This window comes from Lissotriton vulgaris, chromosome 7 (genome assembly GCF_964263255.1).
Source record: "Lissotriton vulgaris chromosome 7, aLisVul1.2, whole genome shotgun sequence".
Lineage (NCBI taxonomy): Eukaryota > Metazoa > Chordata > Amphibia > Caudata > Salamandridae > Lissotriton > Lissotriton vulgaris.
The window spans coordinates 1,372,307,844-1,372,332,088 of NC_141695.1; the positions used below are offsets into that span (position 1 = coordinate 1,372,307,844).

At 43.4% G+C, this 24,245-nt stretch overlaps 1 protein-coding gene across 2 annotated transcripts in view; it reads right to left on the bottom strand.

Moving 5' to 3' along the window:
* The window catches only part of LOC147703735 (programmed cell death 1 ligand 1-like), a 286,137-nt gene that overhangs the window by 212,772 nt on the left and 49,120 nt on the right, over window positions 1-24,245 (bottom strand). For both annotated transcript variants that reach the window (XM_086932071.1, XM_086932072.1), the window contains exons 2-4: window positions 22,630-22,681; window positions 22,131-22,499; window positions 16,819-17,100 (exon numbers count right to left, since the gene is read on the bottom strand). In XM_086932071.1, the coding sequence (XP_086788197.1) occupies window positions 16,819-17,100; window positions 22,131-22,499; window positions 22,630-22,675 (697 nt within the window). In that variant the 5' untranslated portion in view covers window positions 22,676-22,681. The remainder of the gene's footprint in view (window positions 1-16,818; window positions 17,101-22,130; window positions 22,500-22,629; window positions 22,682-24,245) is intronic.

The following is a 24,245-nucleotide window of genomic DNA, read 5'->3' on the forward strand; positions in this document are numbered from 1 at the left end:
CTCCTGATCTGGGTCAATCTTTTCCTAAAACTGTAGATTACATACGTCTTCGCTTCTCGAGCAGGTCCCAGCAGCAGGGCCTCTTCAGTTACAAGGCCAGTTTCTTAGATTTGAGGTTAGCAGTGACATGCAGGGTCTCTCCAGGCTGGTGCACATAGTCTCAGTACATAGCTACTGCTCATGAAGGTCAATATTTATCTATTTATAGGGCACTTTCAAGAACCAGGAGGAAACCAAAGTTCAAGTTCTTATAAATCTAAACACTTGCAAAGAGAACAAAGTGCATTGTCCCAGGGTTTTATGCCTTCTTGGTTTTCTTTGCAGACCAGTGGAAAGGGAAGGGCTCCAATAGTAATGGATTATGGTATACACTCAAACTCTCTCATCCACAGCATTTGAATTGCTTGGAAATATCAAGTTCCGAACAAAGGAAATAGGAGCACAGCAACTGTTATTAGGAATATGGCAAGGATTGGATCTATAGTCCCCTAGTCAGATCAACAACTATGGGGTCTCCAGCACTGGTATCCTGGGACAGGATCATGAGGGTGGTTGTGTCCACAATGAATGTTAAGGACAATCACAACATGAAGGCGAACTCATTTTATGTGGAACATACACACACCATTTTAAGTAGGGTGGACCACTCGCGGTCTCTGCCACCGGGCACCATTCCCTATACACACTGTTCCCACAGATTAACGAGCATGTGTAACACCACCACTGGTTCAGTGCTCATGCTGGGATGAAAGCCAATTTGCTGAGTGTACACAGGATGACTAGATTCATGAGTAAGGAATAAGAGAAATGTATTTAAAGATATTTAGATAGGGGTGCTAGAGAGCCCAGCAGCAAGATGTCTGCTGCTCAGCAGGGTTCTGCCGGTCATTTGAGCTGAATTTGATCATTACCTCCACATTCAGCCACTCAGCATTGCTCTCCAACATCAGGGCAATAATATCTCCTTGATCCTGATATTACACTGGCAGTACAGGCGGCACACTGCAAGTTCATTCAAGCCAAATGACTTCTTCAGAATGCTGACAATGCCTACTCCTTACTCTACCCTCACAATCTGCGGATCCACCACGATGGGTAGCCCGCCTTCTTTACAGACGCCAAAGCTGCACTAAAATTCTCCCGAAACGTTTTGACCCAGAAAGCAACTCCTCGAGCATCCCCTACTCATCACGATGATAGCTGCCTCAATGACAATGAATAACCCCCTAAGGAGCCGCTGGCGCTGTTGCACCCTCAGTGATGCATGTCACCTCTGCGGCTGGACTTTAATTGCAGCCACCGTGTCACCTGTGCCCCTGCCCACTGAATGGGAGGACACCTCCAATATGCTCTGTTACTCTTAGGATATTGACTGTATTTTTTGAGTTTCCATACCAACTTCAGCTAGGGTGTACTCACTCCCCATCGGCTACGGAGTGGCTTCCTTACTGGGTGTTTGCCTAGCCATTTGACTCCCCACCAAATAATTCCCTCTATTTATCATCATTTCTGGGATGTAGTTTTGGGGTGGGTGGGATGGTTGCTCTCAATCAAGTTCTGGGGTTGAAGAGGGTGGGGGTAGCTTTGTTTACTAGTTTTTGTTTCTTGGTTCTTTCTTCCCACATATCACAGCTGGCAAGTCACCACCGTGCGTGGCTGATGGGCCACGCTTGACCCATTTCTTTTACAGCCCGCTACTCTCATTTGGCAGTGTTATGACCTCTACCAGATGCCTGACCTGGAATGTCCACGGGTTGAACTAATAGCAGAAATGCAGGTCAAAATACAGTTCATTTTCCTCAGGCGACCACCTCCCGCCTATGTGCGGGATGGTGTGCTGAGATGCATGTGTCCCTAAGTTCCAGTGTCGCTAGGGGGACCACCATACTCCTACACAAGGGCTTGTCCTGGCATCTGAGCCACGCCATCTGTGATGCTAACAGGTATGTTCTTCTTGCTGGCACACTTCACACACTCCCAGTCCTTCTGGCTTCAATCTATGGCCCTAACACTCATAGCGCAGAGCAGAGAACTTCACTATTTGCATCGGAAGGCGACATAGGAAGATGCTCGCTATCATGCTCTGCAGACAATGGGCCTCAGCCTATGTTGTGGAGCTGATTGACTACCATCAAGGGAGACAGTCCACACTTGCTGGACTTCTCCATACCATGACTTGCTTTTACTCCCAGCTCTACTGTGCCACGATAGTGCCAAGCGGGGACTACTTGTAGGCAGGTTCTAGGATACCATTCAGCAGCTCCGCCTGGATAAGTTTATGTTAGAGAAAGTGTTCCAGGTCACACAGAGCCTTCTCGGTGATAAGGCGCCTGGCCTAGATGGGCTAACCACTTGCTTTCATGAAGAATATGCAGCCCTTTTTGCTCTGTAACTTCTGGAATTGTATGAGGACTCTCTGGCATCTAGCAAGCTTCTGCTGTCTTTGCGTGAAGCAGTAACAGTTTCAATACTCAAACCGGACAAGCCTGCCAATCATTGCGATTTGTACGGGCCACTTTCAGTGATAAATATTGATGATAAAATATGTGCTAAGCTCCTAGCGAACTGCCTCTTTCCTCTGCTGCCTGATATTATCCACTGACCAGTCGGGGCTTGTGCCAAGCCCATCCACGTCTCACAATGTTTGCACAATGTTTGCCCTTATACATGCTATAGATCCACGGCTTGCTGCCGTCGCTGCTCTACTAGACGCCCCAAATGTTTTGGACCTGTTTCCTATCACGTGTGGAACTTGATACAGATGCCCCTTATCCCCAGTCCTATTTGCTGTGGCAATGGAACAGGTGGCCGCCTGCACCATGCCCACAGGAGACTCAATTTTACGGCCAGATGGAGATTAGTGTCCATGTATGCTGATACACGCTATGTGTAAGAAGCAAGGACCCCCTGAAAACGTGGATACTACAAGTCCTAGGTCAGGGATAAATAGCGTGTGAAATAACAACCATGGCACTTGAACTAAGAATTCTTTTCAATCAATTAAATAAATATGAAAAAGAAGAAGGGGTAGGTCTGTACTCAAAATTTATTATGGACCTTATTTAAAAACAGCAATCACAAAAAATGCATTATAATTATCAATTTGGACAATATCAAAAGTAATCATAAATTCAACAATACATAAACAGTACACAGAACGAAAAAGTTTTTTATAACAAATCACAATTTAAAAGGTGGCATAACAGATAGTACTCTACGCGCGTTTCGGCGGCCAGCGCCTTCTTCTGGAGTAGCCACATGTATCCTAAAATTAGGAAAGAACAATAAAAAATATATTCAATACAATATAACATAATATGATTACAATTACCTATACATAATTAAAAGATCATAACACAATTAAAATTTGGTACAGATAACCTACAGCGTTAAAGCTACATCTTCTTTTTAGGAAAACAAAAACGAGTTTAATAACTCAGCAATGCCCTAAATGAGGGCTTTCATTTCTTTGTGCATTTCAGTTTCAAACATAGAACAGCATATAGATACAATGGGGGGGGGGGTTAGTTAAGATAAAAAGAAGGAGAAAAACCAAAAATTAGGTTTCCTAAGTGGGTGCAACACCAATTCTTACAGATTGTAAACCTAGAGCAAATGCACTATTTATATGTAGAAGTGCTCTCTTATGTGGGAAAGTAGCAACATCCTACTTACTAGAATAAGGTAGTGGACAGCAACCTGATGTCCTGCAGCCTCAGCGTAAATGTGTAAAATTCTTCTAAGAGTCAATAAATGATTAGGATAAGCAATTGCTCTAATATAAAGCTGTTTGTTTAACACACCATTTGCAACCACGGTACTTACATGTTCTTAAAAAGACTGTGTCATAAAATGACGCCAACAAGGATTCTAATCTCTGGTAATGGCGGGGGAGTAGAACAGGATAAGCTGAAATATAAAGCGCATATTAATTATGCCACCTTTTTTCTTTTTGGAAGTGAGATAGAGAGCGTCAAATATTTTGATGAAAGTCACTTCAGATAGTCTAATCCTGATTCCAGACTGTGTTCTCACTAATAGGTAACAGGGTTCTTGAAATTTCTAATTTGACAATATCTGCTCTGTTTTTTGAAGCGATAATCTGATTCTTTTTGGACATACCACTCAATCATACTCATTTCGAAAATAAAAGGTAAACAAAATTCAGAAAATTACCTCTTATGTATGTAGTTACGGAGATCCCACGCAAACTATAATTAACTTCCAATTTGCCAAGATGTAAGACCTTTTTGGAAGGATCTTTAATGGAAGATAAGCAGCGGTCTGTAAAAAGATGAAGTGAACCAACGTCAGTAAATATTTCCTAGAGACATTATCTTTTGCAGAATGAAATGCAAATGAGCCAATGTTACCTGAATTAATATCACCAGCTAGTTCCCGGTTTCTATATTGCTGGGACTATCCCGTCTTGATACATATATGGGCTCTCTAGATTAAATACGCATGATGTTATCAAAAAAATATAGTTAAGTCGATGATCTAATAACATGATAATCAATGGAGAAAAGAATTAACTCTGTAGATACCTGGACTAAACTATTTTAAAATCCTGCCTCGCTTCCCAGTTTATTTAGTTGGTTGCGTTGTAAGATACTGCAAACAACAAAACAGAAGACGTAAATTCATAAAACTTGATTCAATAATAACCTATTCTAATACGACATTATGATATCCATTTAAAACATACCTCAATATTGATATGAATACTGCACGAATTGCAGCAGAGGAGTCTTCTTGATATGAAGAAACTTCCTTTGTTTTATCAAGCATCAAGAGAATGCCGGCGAGATTACATGCAAAGAAAACAAGAAGTTTTAGAAAAGCGGGGAGGCATTAATATAATAGTCGAACTTCTAAGCGGCAATTTCGGATGGAGCTTAAGGCTGTTTAAAGATCATAACGGCGTTATAAGAACTCACCAAAGTGAACGTAGTTTGGCGTTGATAGGAACTGGGAGCGAGGCACGGGATTCCAAGGCTTCCGGTAATGATTGTAACCGATTCTCGAAAATGCCCGTTATTTAAACTCTGTGGCCCGGAAGTTAAGAACACAGATTGTTTTCAGGTGTATAATTCATAAGCATTGGATACTACGTACACGCCTCTCAGAAGGCAAGCGAGAGCGCCAATGGACTAAAAAAGCGAGGGATATCTATAAACCTTCTATGGAGGTAAACGACGGACTCCATATGTTGCTTAATCGTCAGTGTTTTTGGAACAAACTTCAAACGAGCAGTTTCTATATTATTGAAACGCATTTAAAGGTAGACCTGAGTTTCTATCGTTCAATGGGTCCAAGAATGGATCAAAGCAATCGGCTAACAATGAAGACAAAAAATTAATAAAAAGTCGGAATAATACATCAATGTATTCATGCTGAAATCGTCAAAAACGGGTGGCTCAATACTGTGTGACAATACACTTTTATATGCCCATATTTGAGCAATATTTGAACAATATGAACTAGATCTATTTAGTGTATGACAGCACAATTTTATATGCCCATATTTAGGCGATATTTAAACAATATGAACTAGATATATTTAATAACGATGAGACCAAAAACTTGTAAAAAGCGTAACAGTGCTCTTAAAATGTTCCATGATTATAGCTACGCGCAGAGCTAACATAGGGCATTTTCCCAGGGGATTTCACTGTTCAGGCCACGTCTAACGGTGTCAAAGACAAAAATCCAATAGACTTCTCTCTTTCTTCTTATTGCAGCTCCACCTTTAGAGTCTGGTGTATGAATTTTTTCTAATACACGCCATCGGAAGTCTTCTGGACCATGGTTCAAATCAACGAAATGCTTTACCATGGGTGCAATCATCTTCTTCGTTCTAAATGCAGAACGATGTTCAGTTAGGCGGGTTTGTACCATGCGTGACGTTTCCCCCATATACCCCAGATGACACAGGCATTGTATGAAGTAGACAACATTTGTGGATTTACAGTTCCACATTTCTCTTGCTTTTGTAGTATGCCCATTAAAGCTGAATTCTTCACCTGCAATAATATTTCTGCAGGATATGCAGGTTGAACAAGGTAATGTTCCTCTAATGGGATTGTTGGTCAAAATTGACCTTTGTGCAAATTTCTGACTGTCAACCTGATTTGAAAAACGGGAATGCACGATAAAATCCTTGATATTCTTGTTCCGTTATCTAATTTGTTCTCTACCGTACAATTGCTGTTGAGAATGTGCCAATTGGAGCTTATAATCTGTTTTACCTTAGCATTAACTGTTGAATGTCTGGTAATGCAGACCACTTGTTTGTTTTCTTTTGAAGGTTTACTTCTCAGGAGACAATCTCTATCATAATATCTGGCTCTTTTGTATGAGTTCCTCACCAACCGGTGGGGATAACATCTATCTATGAATTTTGATCTCATGGTCAGAGCCTGCTTGTCAAAGTCAGCAAGGTCAGTACAGTTATGGCTGACCCGCAGGAACTGCGAAAAGGGGATACTATACTCTTCTATACTGGTTTATTGAAGAGTATGGAATTCAATGTCCATCTACCTTTCTACTTGCATGTTTGAAGACTGTACTTACCGAAAATATCTTTGGATTTGGGCCCCACATTTATCGCCAAATCACAGGAGTGAGTATGGGGGCATCTGTGGCCCCGTCGATTGCAAACATTTACATGGCGGCTTTCGAAAGAAAATACATCCAGAACGAAGTGGCCCCATTTTTTGAGTCTATCTCCCATTGGTCCAGATATATTGATGATATATTTTTTTATCTGGACCGATGGGAGGGAAACTCTCACTGAGTTTACTGCTTGGATCAACGAAGCGGACCCCAACTTACGTTTTACCATCCATGTAAGTTCAGAAAGAGTAGAATTTTTAGATATTGTTATAATATCAAATCAGGGTGAACTCAAAGTCGACCTACATGTAAAACCCACTGCAAGGAATACACTCCTGCATTACAGGAGTTTCCATCCTAGAACACAAAAAGATAGTATCCCCTTTTCGCAGTTCCTGCGGGTCAGCCATAACTGTACTGACCTTGCTGACTTTGACAAGCAGGCTCTGACCATGAGATCAAAATTCATAGATAGATGTTATCCCCACCGGTTGGTGAGGAACTCATACAAAAGAGCCAGATATTATGATAGAGATTGTCTCCTGAGAAGTAAACCTTCAAAAGAAAACAAACAAGTGGTCTGCATTACCAGACATTCAACAGTTAATGCTAAGGTAAAACAGATTATAAGCTCCAATTGGCACATTCGCAACAGCAATTGTACGGTAGAGAACAAATTAGATAAGCCACTATTTGCCCACAGCCGGAACAAGAATATCAAGGATTTTATCGTGCATTCCCGTTTTTCAAATCAGGTTGACAGTCAGAAATTTGCACAAAGGTCAATTTTGACCAACAATCCCAAAAGAGGGACATTACCTTGTTCAACCTGCATATCCTGCAGAAATATTATTGCAGGTGAAGAATTCAGCTTTAATGGGCATACTACAAAAGCAAGAGAAATGTGGAACTGTAAATCCACAAATGTTGTCTACTTCATACAATGCCCGTGTCATCTGGGGTATATAGGGGAAACGTCACGCATGGTACAAACCCGCCTAACTGAACATCGTTCTGCATTTAGAACGAAGAAGATGATTGCACCCATGGTAAAGCATTTCGTTGATTTGAACCATGGTCCAGAAGACTTCCGATGGCGTGTATTAGAAAAAATTCATACACCAGACTCTAAAGGTGGAGCTGCAATAAGAAGAAAGAGAGAAGTCTATTGGATTTTTGTCTTTGACACCTTTCGACGTGGCCTGAAAAGTGAAATCCCCTGGGAAAATGCCCTATGTTAGCTCTTCGCGTAGCTATAATCATGGAACATTCTAAGAGCACTGTTACGCTTTTTACAAGTTTTTGGTCTCATCGTTATTAAATATATCTAGTTCATATTGTTCAAATATTGCTCAAATAGGGGCATATAAAAGTGTATTGTCACACAGTATTGAGCCACCCGTTTCTGACGATTTCAGCATGAATACATTGATGTATTATTTCGGCTTTTTATTAATTTTTTGTCTTCATTGTTAGCCGATTGCTTTGATCCATTCTTGGACCCATTGAACGATAGAAACTCAGGTCCACCTTTAAATGCGTTTCAATAATATAGAAACTGCTCGTTTGAAGTTTGTTCCAAAAACACTGACGATTAAGCAACATATGGAGTCCGTTGTTTACCTCCATAGAAGATTTATAGATATCCCTCGCTTTTTTAGTCCATCGGCGCTCTCGCTTGCCTTCCGAGAGGTGTGTACATAGTATCCAATGCTTATGAATTATACACCTGAAACCAATCTGTGTTCTTAACTTCCGGGCCACAGAGTTTAAATAACGGGCATTTTCGAGAATCGGTTGCAATCATTACCGGAAGCCTTGGAATTTCGTGCCTCGCTCCCAGTTCCTATCAACGCCAAACTACGTTCACTTTGGTGAGTTCTTATAACGCCGTTATGATCTTTAAACAGCCTTAAGCTCCATCCGAAATTGCCGCTTAGAAGTGCGACTATTTCATTAATGCCTCCCCGCTTTTCTAAAACTTCTTGTTTTCTTTGCATGTAATCTCGCCGCAATTCTCTTGATGCTTGATAAAACGAAGGAAGTTTCTTCATATCAAGAAGACTCCTCTGCTGCAATTCGTGCAGTATTCATATCAATATTGAGGTATGTTTTAAACGGATATCAATGTCGTATTAGAATAGGTTATTATTGAATCAAGTTTTATGAATTTACATCTTCTGTTTTGTTGTTTGCAGTATCTTACAACGCAAACAACTAAATAAACTGGGAAGCGAGGCAGGATCTTAAAATAGTTTAGTCCAGGTAACTACAGAGTTAATTCTTTTCTCCATTGATTATCATGTTATTAGATCATCGACTTAACTATATTTTTTTGATAACATCATGCATATTTAATCTATAGAGCCCATATATGTATCAAGACGGGATAGTCCCAGCAATATAGAAACCGGGAACTAGCTGGTGATATTAATTCAGGTAACATTGGCTCATTTGCGTTTCATTCCGCAAAAGATAATGTCTCTAGGAAATATTTACTGACGTCGGTTCACTTCATCTTTTTACAGACTGCTGCTTATCTTCCATTAAAGATCCTTCCAAAAAGGTCTTACATCTTGGCAAATTGGAAGTTAATTATAATTCGCGTGGGATCTCCGTACTAAATACATAAGAGGTAATTTTCTGAATTGTGTTTACCGTTTATTTTCGAAATGAGAATGATTGAGTGGTATGTCCAAAAAGAATCAGATTATCGCTTCAAAAAATAGAGCAGATATTGTCGAATTAGAAATTTCAAGAACCCTGTTACCTATTAGTGAGAACACAGTCTGGAATCAGGATTAGACTATCTGAAGTGACTTTCATCAGTATATTTGACGCTCTCTATCTCACTCCCAAAAAGAAAAAAGGTGGCATAATTAATGTGCGCTTTTTATTTCAGCTTATCCTGTTCTACTCCCCCGCCATTAGCAGAGATTAGAATCCTTGTTGGCGTCATTTTATGACAGTCTTTTTAAGAACATGTAAGTACCGTAGTTGTAAATGGTGTGTTAAACAAACAGCTTTATATTAGAGCAATTGCTTATCCTTATCATTTATTGACTCTTAGAAGAATTTTACACATTTACGCGAGGCTGCAGGACATCAGGTTGCTGTCCACTACCCTATTCTAGTAAGTAGGATGTTGCTACTTTCCCACATAAGAGAGCACTTCTACATATAAATAGTGCATTTGCTCTAGGTTTACAATCTGTAAGAATTGGTGTTGCACCCACTTAGGAAACCTAATTTTTGGTTTTTCTCCTTCTTTTTATCTTAACTAAACCCCCGCCCCCCCATTGTATCTATATGCTGATCTATGTTTGAAACTGAAATGCACAAAGAAATGAGAGCCCTCATTTAGGGCATTGCTGAGTTATTAAACTTGTTTTTGTTTTCCTAAAAAGAAGATGTAGCTTTAACGCTGTAGGTTATCAGTACCGAATTTTAATTATGTTATGGTCTTTTAATTATGTATAGGTAATTCTAATCATATTATGTTATATTGTTTTGAATATATTTTTTTATTGTTCTTTCCTAATTTTAGGATACACGTGGCTACTCCAGAAGAAGGCGCTGGTCGCCGAAACGTGCGTAGAGAACTATCTGTTATGCCACCTTTTATATTGTGATTTGTTATAAAAAACTTTTTCTTTCTGTGTACTGATTATGTATTGTTGAATTTATGATTATTTTTGATATTGTCCAAATTGATAATTATTATGCATTTTTTGTGATTGCTGTTTTTAAATAAGGTCCATAATACATTTTGAGTACAGACCTACCCCTTCTTCTTTTTTATATTTAATTGATTGAAAAGAATTCTTAGTTCAAGTGCCATGGTTGTTATTTCACACGCTGCTGATACACGCTATACATACATCTGAGAACCTCAAACACACCTTGCCCTGGCCATTCGTGAAGCGGTAGCGGCAACAGGCTGTAAGGTAGTGGCTGGCTAGCGCTCTACCCTCAATCGCACAAGCAGCTTTGCATTTTATAATTTTAAACTTCGCATTTTAAAAACCTTTCAAGTCTTTTATTGACTTCGCATTTTAAAAACCTTTTAAGTCTGTTATTGCTGGGGTCTGTATTTTAATATTGCCTACTTGTTAGGGACTGGCATTGTACTCCCGACACCCTCCGGTCTACCGCGGCTTCAGTTTGTGTGGAGAGGGTGCAGGAGCAGGAGGCGGGGTGAGGCGGGGCCAGGCTGACGCTCTTCCAGGCTGGTTTGATGAAAATACAGGGGGGAGACCGGACGCACGCAACGGGGGGCACCACTGGCGCGCCGAAGGCGTTCCTAAGGCAAGCCCGTCTGCGCCCGTCCATGTCCGACTGGGACCAGGGACCAGAAACCCCTGGCCCACGGGCTTCCAATATAGTAACTTAATCCCCTTTACAACTGATAGAACTTAGGAACCTGGACAAAACCCAGTGCCTACACTCAATGTCCCTAGGGCATGGAGAATCCTCGTGCACAAAATGACCTTTTACACTGAATAGCAGTCTGGGACACCACAGAGAAGACCCTGTATATACAACCTACAAAATGTTTTCACTTTACTGTAGGTCTCTTCCCAAACACAAGGGTGAGCTCAAAATGCTCATTGAGGACATTAAGCCGGATGCCCCTTTTTTACCAGAAACATGGACGCACAAAGACTCAGCCCAAGACGTGGTGTGTACCCTAGCCCCTGGCAATAATATCCAGCACAATGATCCAGTTGGGAAAAAATGAGGGGGCATTGCCATAATTTATAAAGAAACTTTTAATTGTAGAACTAAACCCAACCTGGTACTTAACTCTGAGAGCCTTTTCTTCTCTCACTCAGCTACACTGTCCTTTTTGGGAATCCGTATTTATCCACCACCAGGGCCAGGGGGCCCTTTCTTTAGCTCACTTATATAAGTGGTAGCGGCGCATGCAAAATCCGCCAGCAGTTTTTCACTGGTAGGGGGCCTAAACCTCCACTTTGAGGACCCTGGCAATAGAAAGGCATGTGAGCTGATAAAAGATCTTGCCGCAATACAACTTATATAAAAAGTTACCGCACCCACGCACATAAAAGGTCATACCTTGGACCCTGTGTTTACTAATATATTAGAGTTAACAGTAGAGACTCCTATTATGCTACCATGGACCGATCATTTAATGATCCCTTTCTCTCTTAAATCACCCTTTTATTATGAATCCAAGGAGCATAACTCGACGAAAGCCCGCCCATGGTCCAAACTTTCTGCTGAGGCATGGCCAACTCAACTTACCCAATCCAAACCCAATTTTGAGACTGGCATCTACTCGGCAGCTAAGTCATTTAACTATGTGTTTAACTATATGTATTTAACAGTGTGGCTGGAATCCACACTGGATAAAGCCATTCCGGTGAAAAAAAAAATCATAGGATGAGAGAAAATATCTCCCCATGGTACTTACCCCAGCTCAGGTTACTCAAACAAAAATGTAAACAACTAGAGAGGATCTAGAGCAGGGGTCTCCAAACCGGTCCTGGAGGGCCGGATCCATGCCAGATTTTTAAAATTACTACATGTATCTCAATGGGGATATCCAAAAAATCTGGCATGGACCCGGCCCTCCAGGAGCGGTTTGGAGACCCCTGATCTAGAGGAAGGATTTCAGTGAAAGCAATAAAAATACGTACAGAGAAGCCATAAAGCAATACCAAATGGAAATCAAAAGGGCACAGTTATCTTATTATGGGGACAAAATTAAGGCAGCTACTAACTCACCCAAAGAAATCTTCTGAATTACTAAATCCCTCCTGGAGCCCACACTCCATGAGACCTCCAGAAACTCTTCCAATGAACAGTGTAATGAATTGCCGAGCTACTTTCGGGGAAAAATACAAACTATCTATAAGACCCTCCCTGCATCCCCACTACCTTGTGATCTAGACACCCCTTTGACGGAAGTAGTTGGCCAACAGGAGCATGGAGCAGTGGTAGCAGTTACTCCCACATTGGAGAAATTTTCTCTCTTGAATATGGAGAATCTTGCAAAAAATGTTGCCAAAATAAAATCTGGAACTCCACTAGACCCTGCCCCTCCACATATCTTATCTAAGGCCAAAGATGTAATTCTTACAGCTATCCAGGAGGGGCTTAACATGTCCATTACCAATGGATTTGTGCAATTGGAATGGAAGCATGCAATGGTAAAGGCACTACTCAAAAAACCCAGCCTGGACCCCGAAGCATTGAGCAATTACTGGCCCATTTCCCTCCTACCTTTGCTCAGCAAGATTTTAGAAAAACATATAAACTCCTCCCTATCGGCCTTCCTAGAAACCCATGAGCCCCTTCATCATTCTCAGGCTGGTTTTAATCCACAACTCTGCACAGAATCTGCACTAACGGCTGTGGTTGAGGAAGCTAGGAGGATAGTGGATCAGGGAGGAGTGGCGGCCATCATCCTCCTGGACCTCAGCGCAGTCTTTGATACGGTCAACTTCAACATTGTCATCGAACGGCTATGGAGGACCGGGGTAGCAGGACGTGCCATCTCCTGGATCCAATCATTCCTTAATGACAGAACCTTTCAGGTCTTTGCAGGATAATCCACCTCTAGCCCTCTCCTTTTGAACTATGGAGTGCCCCAGGGATCTTCCCTGAGTCCTACGTTATTTAACGTATACATGAGAAAAAGCAGAAATCATGTATGTGGGCAATACTGCCTCTGTGATTGGGCACCCCTCCAGTCCTGAAGTCCAAGTTCAAAAGCCTCGGTGTGCGGCTGGATGATTCACTCAAACTCGACCAGCCGGCAGTGGCTGTAACAGGGGCATGTCACGGCATCCTTAGAAAGCTACAGAAAGTCCTTCCCCTGTTGCCCACTGAAGCTAAGAAAATAGTAGTCCAGGCCCTTATCCTTTCGCGGCTGGACTACTGTAACTCACTGTACCTGGGAGCCCCAATGTCTACCCTAAAGAAACTCCAGGTGGCGCAGAACTGGGCCGCACAACTTCTGACAGGCTGCAGCAGCACGCAGTCAGCTAGCCCCAGTCTAAAAGCCCTTCACTGGATACCAATAAAGAACAGGATCTCCTTTAAAGCCTTATGTACTGCTCATAAGACCCTTAGGGGCATAGGCCCCCAAATCAATCAGTCTCTGATCACCGCCTACCTCCCCAGGAAATCTCTTTGCTCAGAGAACTTAAATCTAGCCTGCATTCCTAAACTTATTAGGCAGCAGAGCGGAGGCCGCTCCTTTTCTTATAATGTAGCTGAACTGTGGAACTCCCTCCCTTTCAGTCTCCGACTTGAAACTGCACACCTCTCTTTCTGGCAGGATCTCAAAACATGGCTATTCCAGAAGAGTAACTGCTAGCTTCCCTTTTCAACCTAAACTGCCACCAGCGTTGGGATGCCTCAGGGTAGCCATGCACTTTAAAAATGCTAAGTAATAATAAAAATAATAAATAATAAGTCATCAGATTTGGTGGGTATTGGGGCATCCACATAAATTGGGCCAAGTCTATGCTATTTTCCCTCACCTCGGGTACACATTTATTCAAATCTGACTATCCCTTGCAATGGGCCACTGAACCAGCATGTTACCTGGACATTTGGCTCAGTTGTGACTTAGATGAACTCTGGAGGGCTAACTATGGCATGACCATGGTGTGGTAGCGGATCCCGACTTGGACCAGGCTGCCTCTGTCTTTGACGGGGCATATTACTATTGCAAATATAGTTGTCTTACCCAAATTCATGTTTCTCTTTCTTAATCTCCTGATCCCACTTACTGCACATTTCCTCAGGCGATTGCATCCCAACCTGGTGGCCCAGGTCTGGGCCAGAAACCAGCCAAAGATTGCGTAGGAGACATTCACTTCTCCGTTTCAGCATGGGGCCTCAACACACCGACATAACCCTATCTGCATTCTGTGCACAAGCCCAATACCTTTACTTTTGACTCTACCCCGCACGCTTTCAACCCCATACAGCGGTGGAGGTGGAGCAGGTGGCCCCTTGTCCCCTGGCAGCAGCGCTTCATCAGCCCTACAAGCCCACCATGAAGAAATTAACACAGTTGAGTGTTTTTGATGGACCGTGGGATGGCTTGTGGCGTCACACCCAATTGTCTTGCATCTCCGCTCCCTCCATCCCCCCTTGCACGCAATCCCATGCTGCCACTGCTGCAGGATGATGGTGCTAGAGCAAGGGCCTACACACAAGGTCTCTTTAACTTTTCAGACTTTACCCTAATGGTCAATTTTTATCCCCATTTTTTGCAGAGGAGGCTCCCCGTCTCCCAGCGCTGGGCATCTTTTTCTACAACCAGTTCCGGGCTACCCGCCTGGCAATGAATGTCAAGTTCCTCACGGCATCACCAATGCTCTACGTGCTTGAACACATGCTAACCAACACCTCCTCTTGGTGGTTAGTCACCCACCTATACACTGAGATACAGGGCAAGGCACCAGTGAGTACTCAGGCAGCTTGCGATGCCTGGGACCTAGATATTAACCCCAACCCATCACAGACGTGCAATGGTTGTAATGCTGTGGGCAAAGTCAGCCCTATCACCCAATTACAGACTGCAGCTCATCTGTTTCAAATTCCTGTATAGGCTGTACCATACCCCTGTGCCATTGCTTCACACGGGCTGGTTGATGATGCACACGGGCCTCATTCCTCCATCTCGTCTTGGAATGCCCTCTGCTGGTGGGATACTGGTCTGCAGTGTACTCGGTCCTGCTTCCAAAAACTGCCCATTCACTGCTGCATATCCCATTATTTGGACTTTTTGGATACATTGAAGCTGTCCCCCTACTAGCAGTTTGTGTCTCACAGCAATGCTTTTGCTTTTTTCCGAACAAGGGAGTGCTTTGCACTGGGGCCGGCGACCTGCCTGCAAGACTGTGACCTGGCTACAAGATGCAGTTTATTGCCAGGAGCAGCTCTTCAACTACTGGGAACTCATGCCACCGAGATCCTGCCCAAAGGACATTTGGGAACCCATGTTGGATTACCTCAGACAGAGAGATTCACCCCCCTCGCCGGATGCAGAGGGGGCTTTTCCCAATGCAGGTATCTCCACTTTGTTGGATGAGGTTGGAAATGACCTAGACAATCCAGCCCCTGGTCTTCTGCTAACCTGAAACTGCGACGTGGGGTAGATTGTAGTAGTGTGCCTAAGGGCCTAAGACTTTCCTTTGATTGAGTGTCGATATAATGACTCGCTATATACTACAATGACTTCCCTGCTATTTTAGTCATCTTTCTAATTGTGTGCCTGTGTCATGTGTTAAAATGTACTCACTGATGTGCCCCCCCCCCCCCCCCAGGCTGTTATTAACTTTCTGAAATGCCAATAAAAACTGTTTTAAAAAAAGTTCGGGAAAGATGTTTTGAAAGGAAGAATCCAGTGTTTTTTTTAGAATTGGCTTTGTGACGTATTCCTTCCAAAATTGAGGAACTCGCTAATTTTCCAAGGAATAACTGACAATCTCTATGGCAGTCATAGTCATTAGCTCCCTCATTTGTTTGACAGAGATATGAGACAGGGGAGAGTCAAGTGGGCAACAGAGACCAGCTCAGTGATACTTTTATTCGAAACAAGATTGAAATTGGCAAGTGAAGCCTTTGGATGAGCTAATTAAACAAGATTATTGCACCGTGTTAAAGCCTATAACGCTGTGTTTAAGACATATTTTGTTACAAAAATCTCATATATTATCTTTGAAGCAAGAAGTTTGGTGTTTACCCACCTAAATAAAAAAGGGTAGAAGATTTGCTCTCTAATAGTTCTTGCTAGAACTTCTTCCGAAGTGCTAACAGGATAACAGGCTCAGCTGTTAGGATTCATTAAAATACATAAATATGCATATACATATATATAGAAGCTTTGGAGCAGTCATCTGTCATTGGTCTGCATTTTATGCTCAGGGTTTTATTGTGGTTGTGTAAGTCAGTGGGTGGAAGTAAGGATGCATGAGAGCAAGGATGGGTGAAATAGAGCATGTTTGATGGCTTATCATTTATAACCCCAACCTACTGCAAGTACAAATGCTCGTTTATTAATATGTACAAGCATCTAATTTTGCTCTTTGTTATAAAAAAAAACAGAAAATGAGCTCGAATGACTGACCTATCCACTGTTACAGCAATTAACTGAACAACTTGTCTTTACAACTTGCACTGCATCGCAAACACAATGTAAGAATGTATTCCTACCTTCTATGGGCTGGCAAATAGTGTTATTGTGCCACGTGAAGCTGTTTCTCCAGGAGCAACAGAGAGTAACCCTGGTTCTGTGGAAAAGCCGCAGTGTTCCGGTAATACGGAATAGCCCCTCCGAGTCCCTGGTCACCTCCTGTGTGCTGTCGCCATCAATGGGGCTCCCGTCCTTGCAGTGCCACTCCAGCTCGGCTTGTGGGTAACCCTGAGAGAACTCACAGGCACCGAAAATGGTCTCCCTCCGACGAGAGAGCAGGAGTCTTCCATTTTGGTAAGGAGCTGTTGTGGAGAGAGAAAACAGTACAAAATGACTGAACACGCGGGATGAAGGAAGTACTCAAATAAAATAGCAAGAGAGATTTAGAGGGTAATGCATAGGACGGGAAAGCGAAGTCGGTGCAGTATCTGGCGTCAGTAAATATTGTGCCGCTTGCTGTTGTTAGCCAGTATAATCAAAGCATCTTCATTATTTGTTCACTCCTGCTGAAAAACAGAAATAAAAAGAGGGACGCCAAAGTCATCTCACTAAAAATGAACGTTTTAACCTCGAGGATCTTAAACAGTTTTATCTGAGGTAATATCAGAGGTCTGGGGTGGCTGTGGGAATTATATTTTAGGACATACTTCACTTCTCTTAAATACGCCATGATCTTTTCTCTTTTTGAGAGGTCTCACGCAATAACTCACTGTCCATAACTTCTTGGTTAGCAAGAAAGGCCACTTTATTAAGACAGGTGCAAATTAAATTCTAATCAAACAACTTGCAATTCATTATTTAATAAACCATAAATTTCCTCACTTATCTTGGCATCCTTATGAAAGATGAAACCCCCACCAAGTTAACCCAAACAAACCCAGAAGCAACTGACTCTTGTTGATACCCCCCTCCTTTCCTTTAACTGCCCTTTGAGGATGGACCAACCCGCTCCAGGCTGCCCACCCCCCAGAAAAACCACCTACCGACTAACAATGAACCTAGACCTGTCTTAGCGTGGCAACCAGGAAAAAACAGCTTTGGCAGTACCCAAAGTACATAAAAAATGACAAACAAACAGTACCGGAAAAGAGAGAAAGAGGGAAGGGTGGGTGGGGCAAAAAACAACCTTCGCCACCCACCTCCCACCAGCACAGTTCCTTTCCCGCCCTTTCTACCCTTATTTATCCCTTTTCCCCTTTGTTTCACTTAACTAATCACCTCCCCTTGCACCTGTGGCCAGTTCCCTCGTGCGAACCAACCCAGGGGAGAGACCGGCTCGCACACGGCTCCCCCTGGGTCCCCCCTTGATTTTCAAACTAATGGCCTTCATTTGGTGATGTAATTATATAAATGTGTCATTGAGAGTATGCGTTTTTTTAAAAGCAGGCTGAGATTTTTTTTCTCATTTATGTTTCTCTTATTTTGGGATGGCTTGTTGCAAAGTAATTGTGATATTGTAAATTAATCTTAATTTAATCGTAAATTAAAATGATCACATTCATTTAGGAGTTTTTAAAAAAAATTAAATTGTTGTTTTAATTCCTTTAGAGTTCTAAAAATTGTGGATTGCTACACTAAAAGGAATAAATATGTTTCTCAGCATACACATAAAATAGATATGTGTCCCTTTATTAGCATATGAAAATTCTGTATGTTATAGGCGAATTTATCTGATAAACGGTGTATAATGCTGGAATCATACATTATTTTTGACACTTCAAAGGACACTATATCAGCGTGTCAAATAGAGGTTCTTTATATGCAATATGTACTTTTTCAGTGTAGTACACCTCACATAGTACTTTATTACAGACCCAAAGCACGCAAAAAAATTCTGTTCTGGATGGACCTAATGGGGCGCGTGATAGTGAAGTGATTTTGTTAGTAAGAGGCTTATAGCATGGAGTGGCATATGCCTGGGAATTTTCTATTAGTTTTACTTAAAAGGATGTGTGATTCAGTGGAGTCTGAGCTGAGGTGTATTTGTGTTCTTGTCGGCCAGCTAATGTATGACCTTGGTAGGATTTCATATGTGGGGGTGGATTGCCCCTGTGAGGGGTCTGTGGTCAATCGAGGTGAGAGAGTAAAACCCTCCAACTCCACCCTCCAACTCCACCTCCACCCTCCAACTCCACCTCCACCCTCCAACTCCACCTCCACCCTCCAACTCCAATCCACCCTCCAACTCCAACTACACCCTCCAACTACACCCTCCAACTCCAACTCCACCCTCCAACTCCACCCATCAACTCCAACTCCACCCTCCAACTACAACTCCACCCTCCAACTACAACTCCACCCTCCAACTACAACTCTACCCTCCAACTCCACCCTCCATCAGTCAGGAATACCACCACATCACCTTTCACAGAAATCCCAAATAACAGGTCTCACAGGCACCTGCTTCGGTCTGTTAAAAATGCTGCGCAAATTCCTCCCTCTGCTGCCTCTGGTCCACAGGAGGTTGACGGTACAGGCCTTAATTTGTTCTAGGCTCGACTACTCCAATGTCCTTTACCTTGGTCTTCCGGACTACCTCCTGCAAAGACTTCAAGTGGTCCAAAACTCTGCGGCAAGGGCCATTTTTGGCCTACCCCGCCATGCTAGGGCATCGGAGTTGCTTCTCTCCCTTCACTGGCTTCCTGTCAGGAAGCGGATTGTTTTCAAGGCACTTACGTTGGCCCATAAGGCTCTCCACTTGGTCGGGGCCTACTACATTCAGAAACGTTTTTTTTTCTATAAGCCCACTCGATCTCTCAGATCTGAATCTCTTGGCCTGGCAACTGTCCCATCCATTAGGAAAGCCAGGATAGGTGGTCGCTCGTTTAAATATCTCGCCCCTAAACTGTGGAACTCCCTTCCCGTGGATCTTCGCCGCATTTCCAATCTGCTGGCCTTTAGAAAGGCCTTGAAAACTTGGCTTTACAGTCAATAACTGGTCTGTCCCTTATTTCCTCATCTTTCTTTTCAGCTATGGGTCAGAAAGCGCCGGGACACTCCTTGGAGTAGCCGTGCGCTATATAAGACACCCATTAACATTAACATCTCTCAGGGGCACCACCACATCACTCAGGGCCACCACTCAGGGGCACCACCACATTACTCAGGGGCACCACCACATCACTCGGGGACACCACCACATCACTCGGGGACACCACCACATCACTCGGGGACACCACCACATCACTCGGGAACACCACCACATCACTCGGGGACACCACCACATCACTCGGGAACACCACCACATCACTCGGGGACACCACCACATCACTCGGGGGCACCACCACATCACTCGGGGACGCCACCACATCACTCAGGGACACCACCACATCACTCAGAGGCACAACCACATCACTTAGGGGCACCACTCAGGGGCACCACCACATCACTCAGAGACACCACCACATCACTCGGGGACACCACCACATCACTCGGGGACACCACCACATCACTCGGGGACACCACCACATCACTCGGGGACACCACCACATCACTCGGGGACACCACCACATCACCCGCGGACGCCACCACATCACTCAGGGACACCACCACATCACTCAGGGACGCCACCACATCACTCAGGGACACCACCACATCACTCACGGGCACCACCACATCACTCGGGGACACCACCACATCACTCGGGGACACCACCACATCACTCGGGGACACCACCACATCACTCTAATACACCACCACATCACTCTGGGACACCACCACATCACTCTGGGACCACCACATCACTCTAATACACCACCACATCACTCAGCCCAACCACATCATCACTCAGCACCACAACATCACTGTTCTTGCTGGCTACCAACAAGCATTGCCATAGCCAATAGGACTCGCATTAGGAAAGTATAAGCTATTGGCTTTGTGAATAACGATGCTATTAATTTATATATTTTCAAAGCCAACACATATTAAAAAAAATTGTCATTTACAATACCAATAGCTCACACTTTCCTAATGCGAGACCTATTGCATTGCAAATGCTTGTTTTAGTAGTTTCCTGAGTGCCAGTCTGTTAAGCACTCAGGATGAATGAAGTCGCAACTAGCTGATTGGACCTTGTTCAGGTGGTCTTGGGTTGCTGGTGGGCAGTACTTGTGAAGGAGGTCTGAAAATTGAGTTTCCTAGAACAGGGAGTTGATATCATTGGAGTCTATCTGATCATTGTTGTTGGACCATTGTTGACATAACAATTCGTCAATTTTCTAGGTTCAGGTATGTATGCCCTTATAGAGCAATAAGTATGGTGATACTCATTGTGACAGGTCTGTGTAGGTGAGGAAGGGATTGGGAATGGTCCTACCTTGAAGACTTGTCAGATGCAGCCCTATGAGTCCTATGTCTGCTATTGGTGCTAGAAAAGGAGGCTGTGGAGAGTATGAAGTGCGGGCAGTCCTTCCAAGCTGCAGACACACAGAGCCTTCTGCAGAGGTGCAATGTGCCTTCATATTATATGTGGCACTTTAGTATGTTGTGGCGCTTAAATCAAATGTCACCATTTCAACACCAACCTACATTACTTCAGTGAATATGCTGCACTCTAAACATAATTTAGTAATCCAACTCCAACTTAATTTCAGTAAACCAAGGAAGATGTAGGTTCTGGGACTTGTAGTTTGCATTTAAAATTATAATCCTAAAACCCCAGCCTAGAACAAGCCGTGCAGTAGTCTTGTGGAGAAGTGTGGCTCACTGGTTAGAAGCGGCAGACCCTGAAGCAGAGATCAGGCCCGGGACCAGGGTTCAATTCCCGACGCGGCAGGGTCTTGGGCTCAATGTCTGCGGACTCGAAAATTCTCGCCTCGGCGCCTACTCTAATCATGGGTCCCACGCTGCAACTCTGGGCAATAGCTTGCTTAATCTCCACAACGGCCCGACAACACTGGGATGCCTGGCTTCACCTTGGGGGTGACCAGGAAGGGGCATCTCACAGGAAGAGCCAGGAAGGGTTCCACAGCGTTATACAGCACTGGGACGCCCCAGTGATTGGCAGATGTGCGCTTTACAAGTATACTACATAATAGTCTACTGGTTGGGGTTGGGTATCATCCTGCAGTTTTAGAAGGGGGAAAGCACAGGGCCCAGACCACATTGGAGACCATTGTCTTGAGTACGTCAATGTTGATGGGTGGGAGCAAGTGTGGATCTGGGTTGCTGGGTTGGGTATGGCACACATACACATACACATACACATACATATTTTTTCATTAGGAATTTTTTAGAAAACATGAGGCTGGTGGAACAGTTATTTAGCTGTCCCTAGGCCAGTACTAGGAAAGTAGAGCATTAAAAAAGCTGTGCTATTGGCAAGACTTACCATACACTTCCAAGACAGTCTCAGCATAAGCCATGCCGCTGGCCTCGGTGACGATGCAGCGGTACAGCCCAGCATCTCCCAAGGTTACTTTGAAGAGCTTCAGTGAGGCATTGCCATGGTGGATCTGGCTGAGCTGCATCAAGGCCCGTCCACGATACGAAGGGTGCTGGGGTTCGATTGCAACATTGCTGTCCTGGCTGTCGCTGTAGTGGTGAACAACATGGGTCTCATCATCATAGTAGTGGTACCAGAGGATATTCAGCCTGGAGGTATGGACCAGAGACCTGGGCATGAAAGTGCAGCCGAGCAAGACATCGCCCTCAAGCCGGGCACGAGAGATGGGGGCTGAGACAGATACTGAGGGAGTTGCTAAAAAAGAAAAAGAAAGTCGATATGTGAGTATGAGGAGTAAAGAGTACAGTAAGAGAAGGATTGGCAGGAAAGACGGGAATGAAGGGAGAGGAAAAACCTTGCCATTTAAAATTGGAGCTTTTCACACCTGCTAGAAGATGGCTACTATGGAAGATAAGGGCCCAAAAGAGCATCTCCACCTAGAAGAAAGAAAAATAAAATAAATCATCTCAAACAACCTGTAAAATTGCCACTTTCAGCCATGTATGACTACCAATAAGTACAACTGTATAAACAAAAACCACACCCCTTGAATCTACTGTGATCAAATACAAATTAACGGCCAACCTTTGTGCAAATGTTTTTAGTAAGATCATATGAAAGTGATTAGGTTCAGTTGAGTTAACAATACTGAAGGGGACTTAATACTGCATACAAAGTAAATATCTTCGAATGTTTGCCACTGACTTAAATGCAATTAGGGGTAGCTACATCAAGTGAGAGAATATAGAGTAAAGCTAACTTTGAACATGTACAACTAAGTTGCCTACCCCTGCAAACAATAGTGTTAATTATGTCCCTTTAAATTGTATTAATAGCAGGCACATGCAACTACATCAATGCCTCACACTTAGAACTACAGCGATGGCTGACGCATGTAACTGTATCAATGGCGAGTACATGGGACTTCTTCAATGGCAAGCGCATCCACACATATCAACTGGAAGCGGGTGGAACTGCGCCAGAGATTAGTGTTTAGTACTGCTTCAATGACAAGTGTCCCCAACTGCCTGAGCGGCAATTGCAGTGAAATGGCCTCAATGGCAAAATGTTATATTATTAAGTGCTACATTATTAAGTGCTTAAAGCGCTCTGCCACCCAGCAGGGTGTCATGGTGCTTCACAAGGATTATAGTAGTGTCAAGCCTGGAAGTTAGTGAATCTTGAAAAGCCAGGTTTTTAGTCTCTTCCTCACAATGATTAAAGATTCAGTGGCTCTCAGGTCAGTTGGAAGGGAATTTCACCACTTCTCCCCAAGTCGGAATAAAGAACGTCCTCCCACCCTGCACTGTTTAAACTGCGACTTGATGATCTAAGGGTGAATTTAGGCTGATAGAAAATGAATTTAAATCTCAAATAGAGGACCAGATTTTTTGAGGGTGTGAAAAGTCATACACAAAGCCTTGTTTTTTTTAAAATTGGGAGCAAATGCAGATCTCTAAGAAAAGGAACCTATGATGAGCTAGAAGAAAGTCTTAGTACAGTGCGAGTCACTGCTTTCTGTATGATCTGCAGATGCATAAGGCAGAGGTCTTCAAACTTTTTGATGCCGAGACCCCCCAGCCAAAATATTTTAGGCATAAGGACCCCTCCTGACAAAAATGTATAGAACTTGGTCCTCCTCATCATTGCCAACTATCCAGCGGCGGCCGGCTAAGGTAAGCATGGTGGAGCTGGGCAGGGAGCGACAGGGAGGGAAGCAGACGAATGTGAAGGAATTGTTCTTATTTACTTATTTCATTATACCTTATTCGTCATCTGTTGACTTCCCCGCCCTGATCACCACACTTACCTGAGCCGCCGCAACTATCAACAACCATAAATACCCCCAATTCCCACAGCAAATCATTTTTACATTGGGGAAATAAATTAAACAGTGTTTAGCAAACCAAATATCAGTGTGCCAAAGGTGTGGCTAGAAATAATGTGCCTCATTTATTAGGCATTCGTGTAGGGCAGCGCCCATGTCTCCTTATTGCGCTG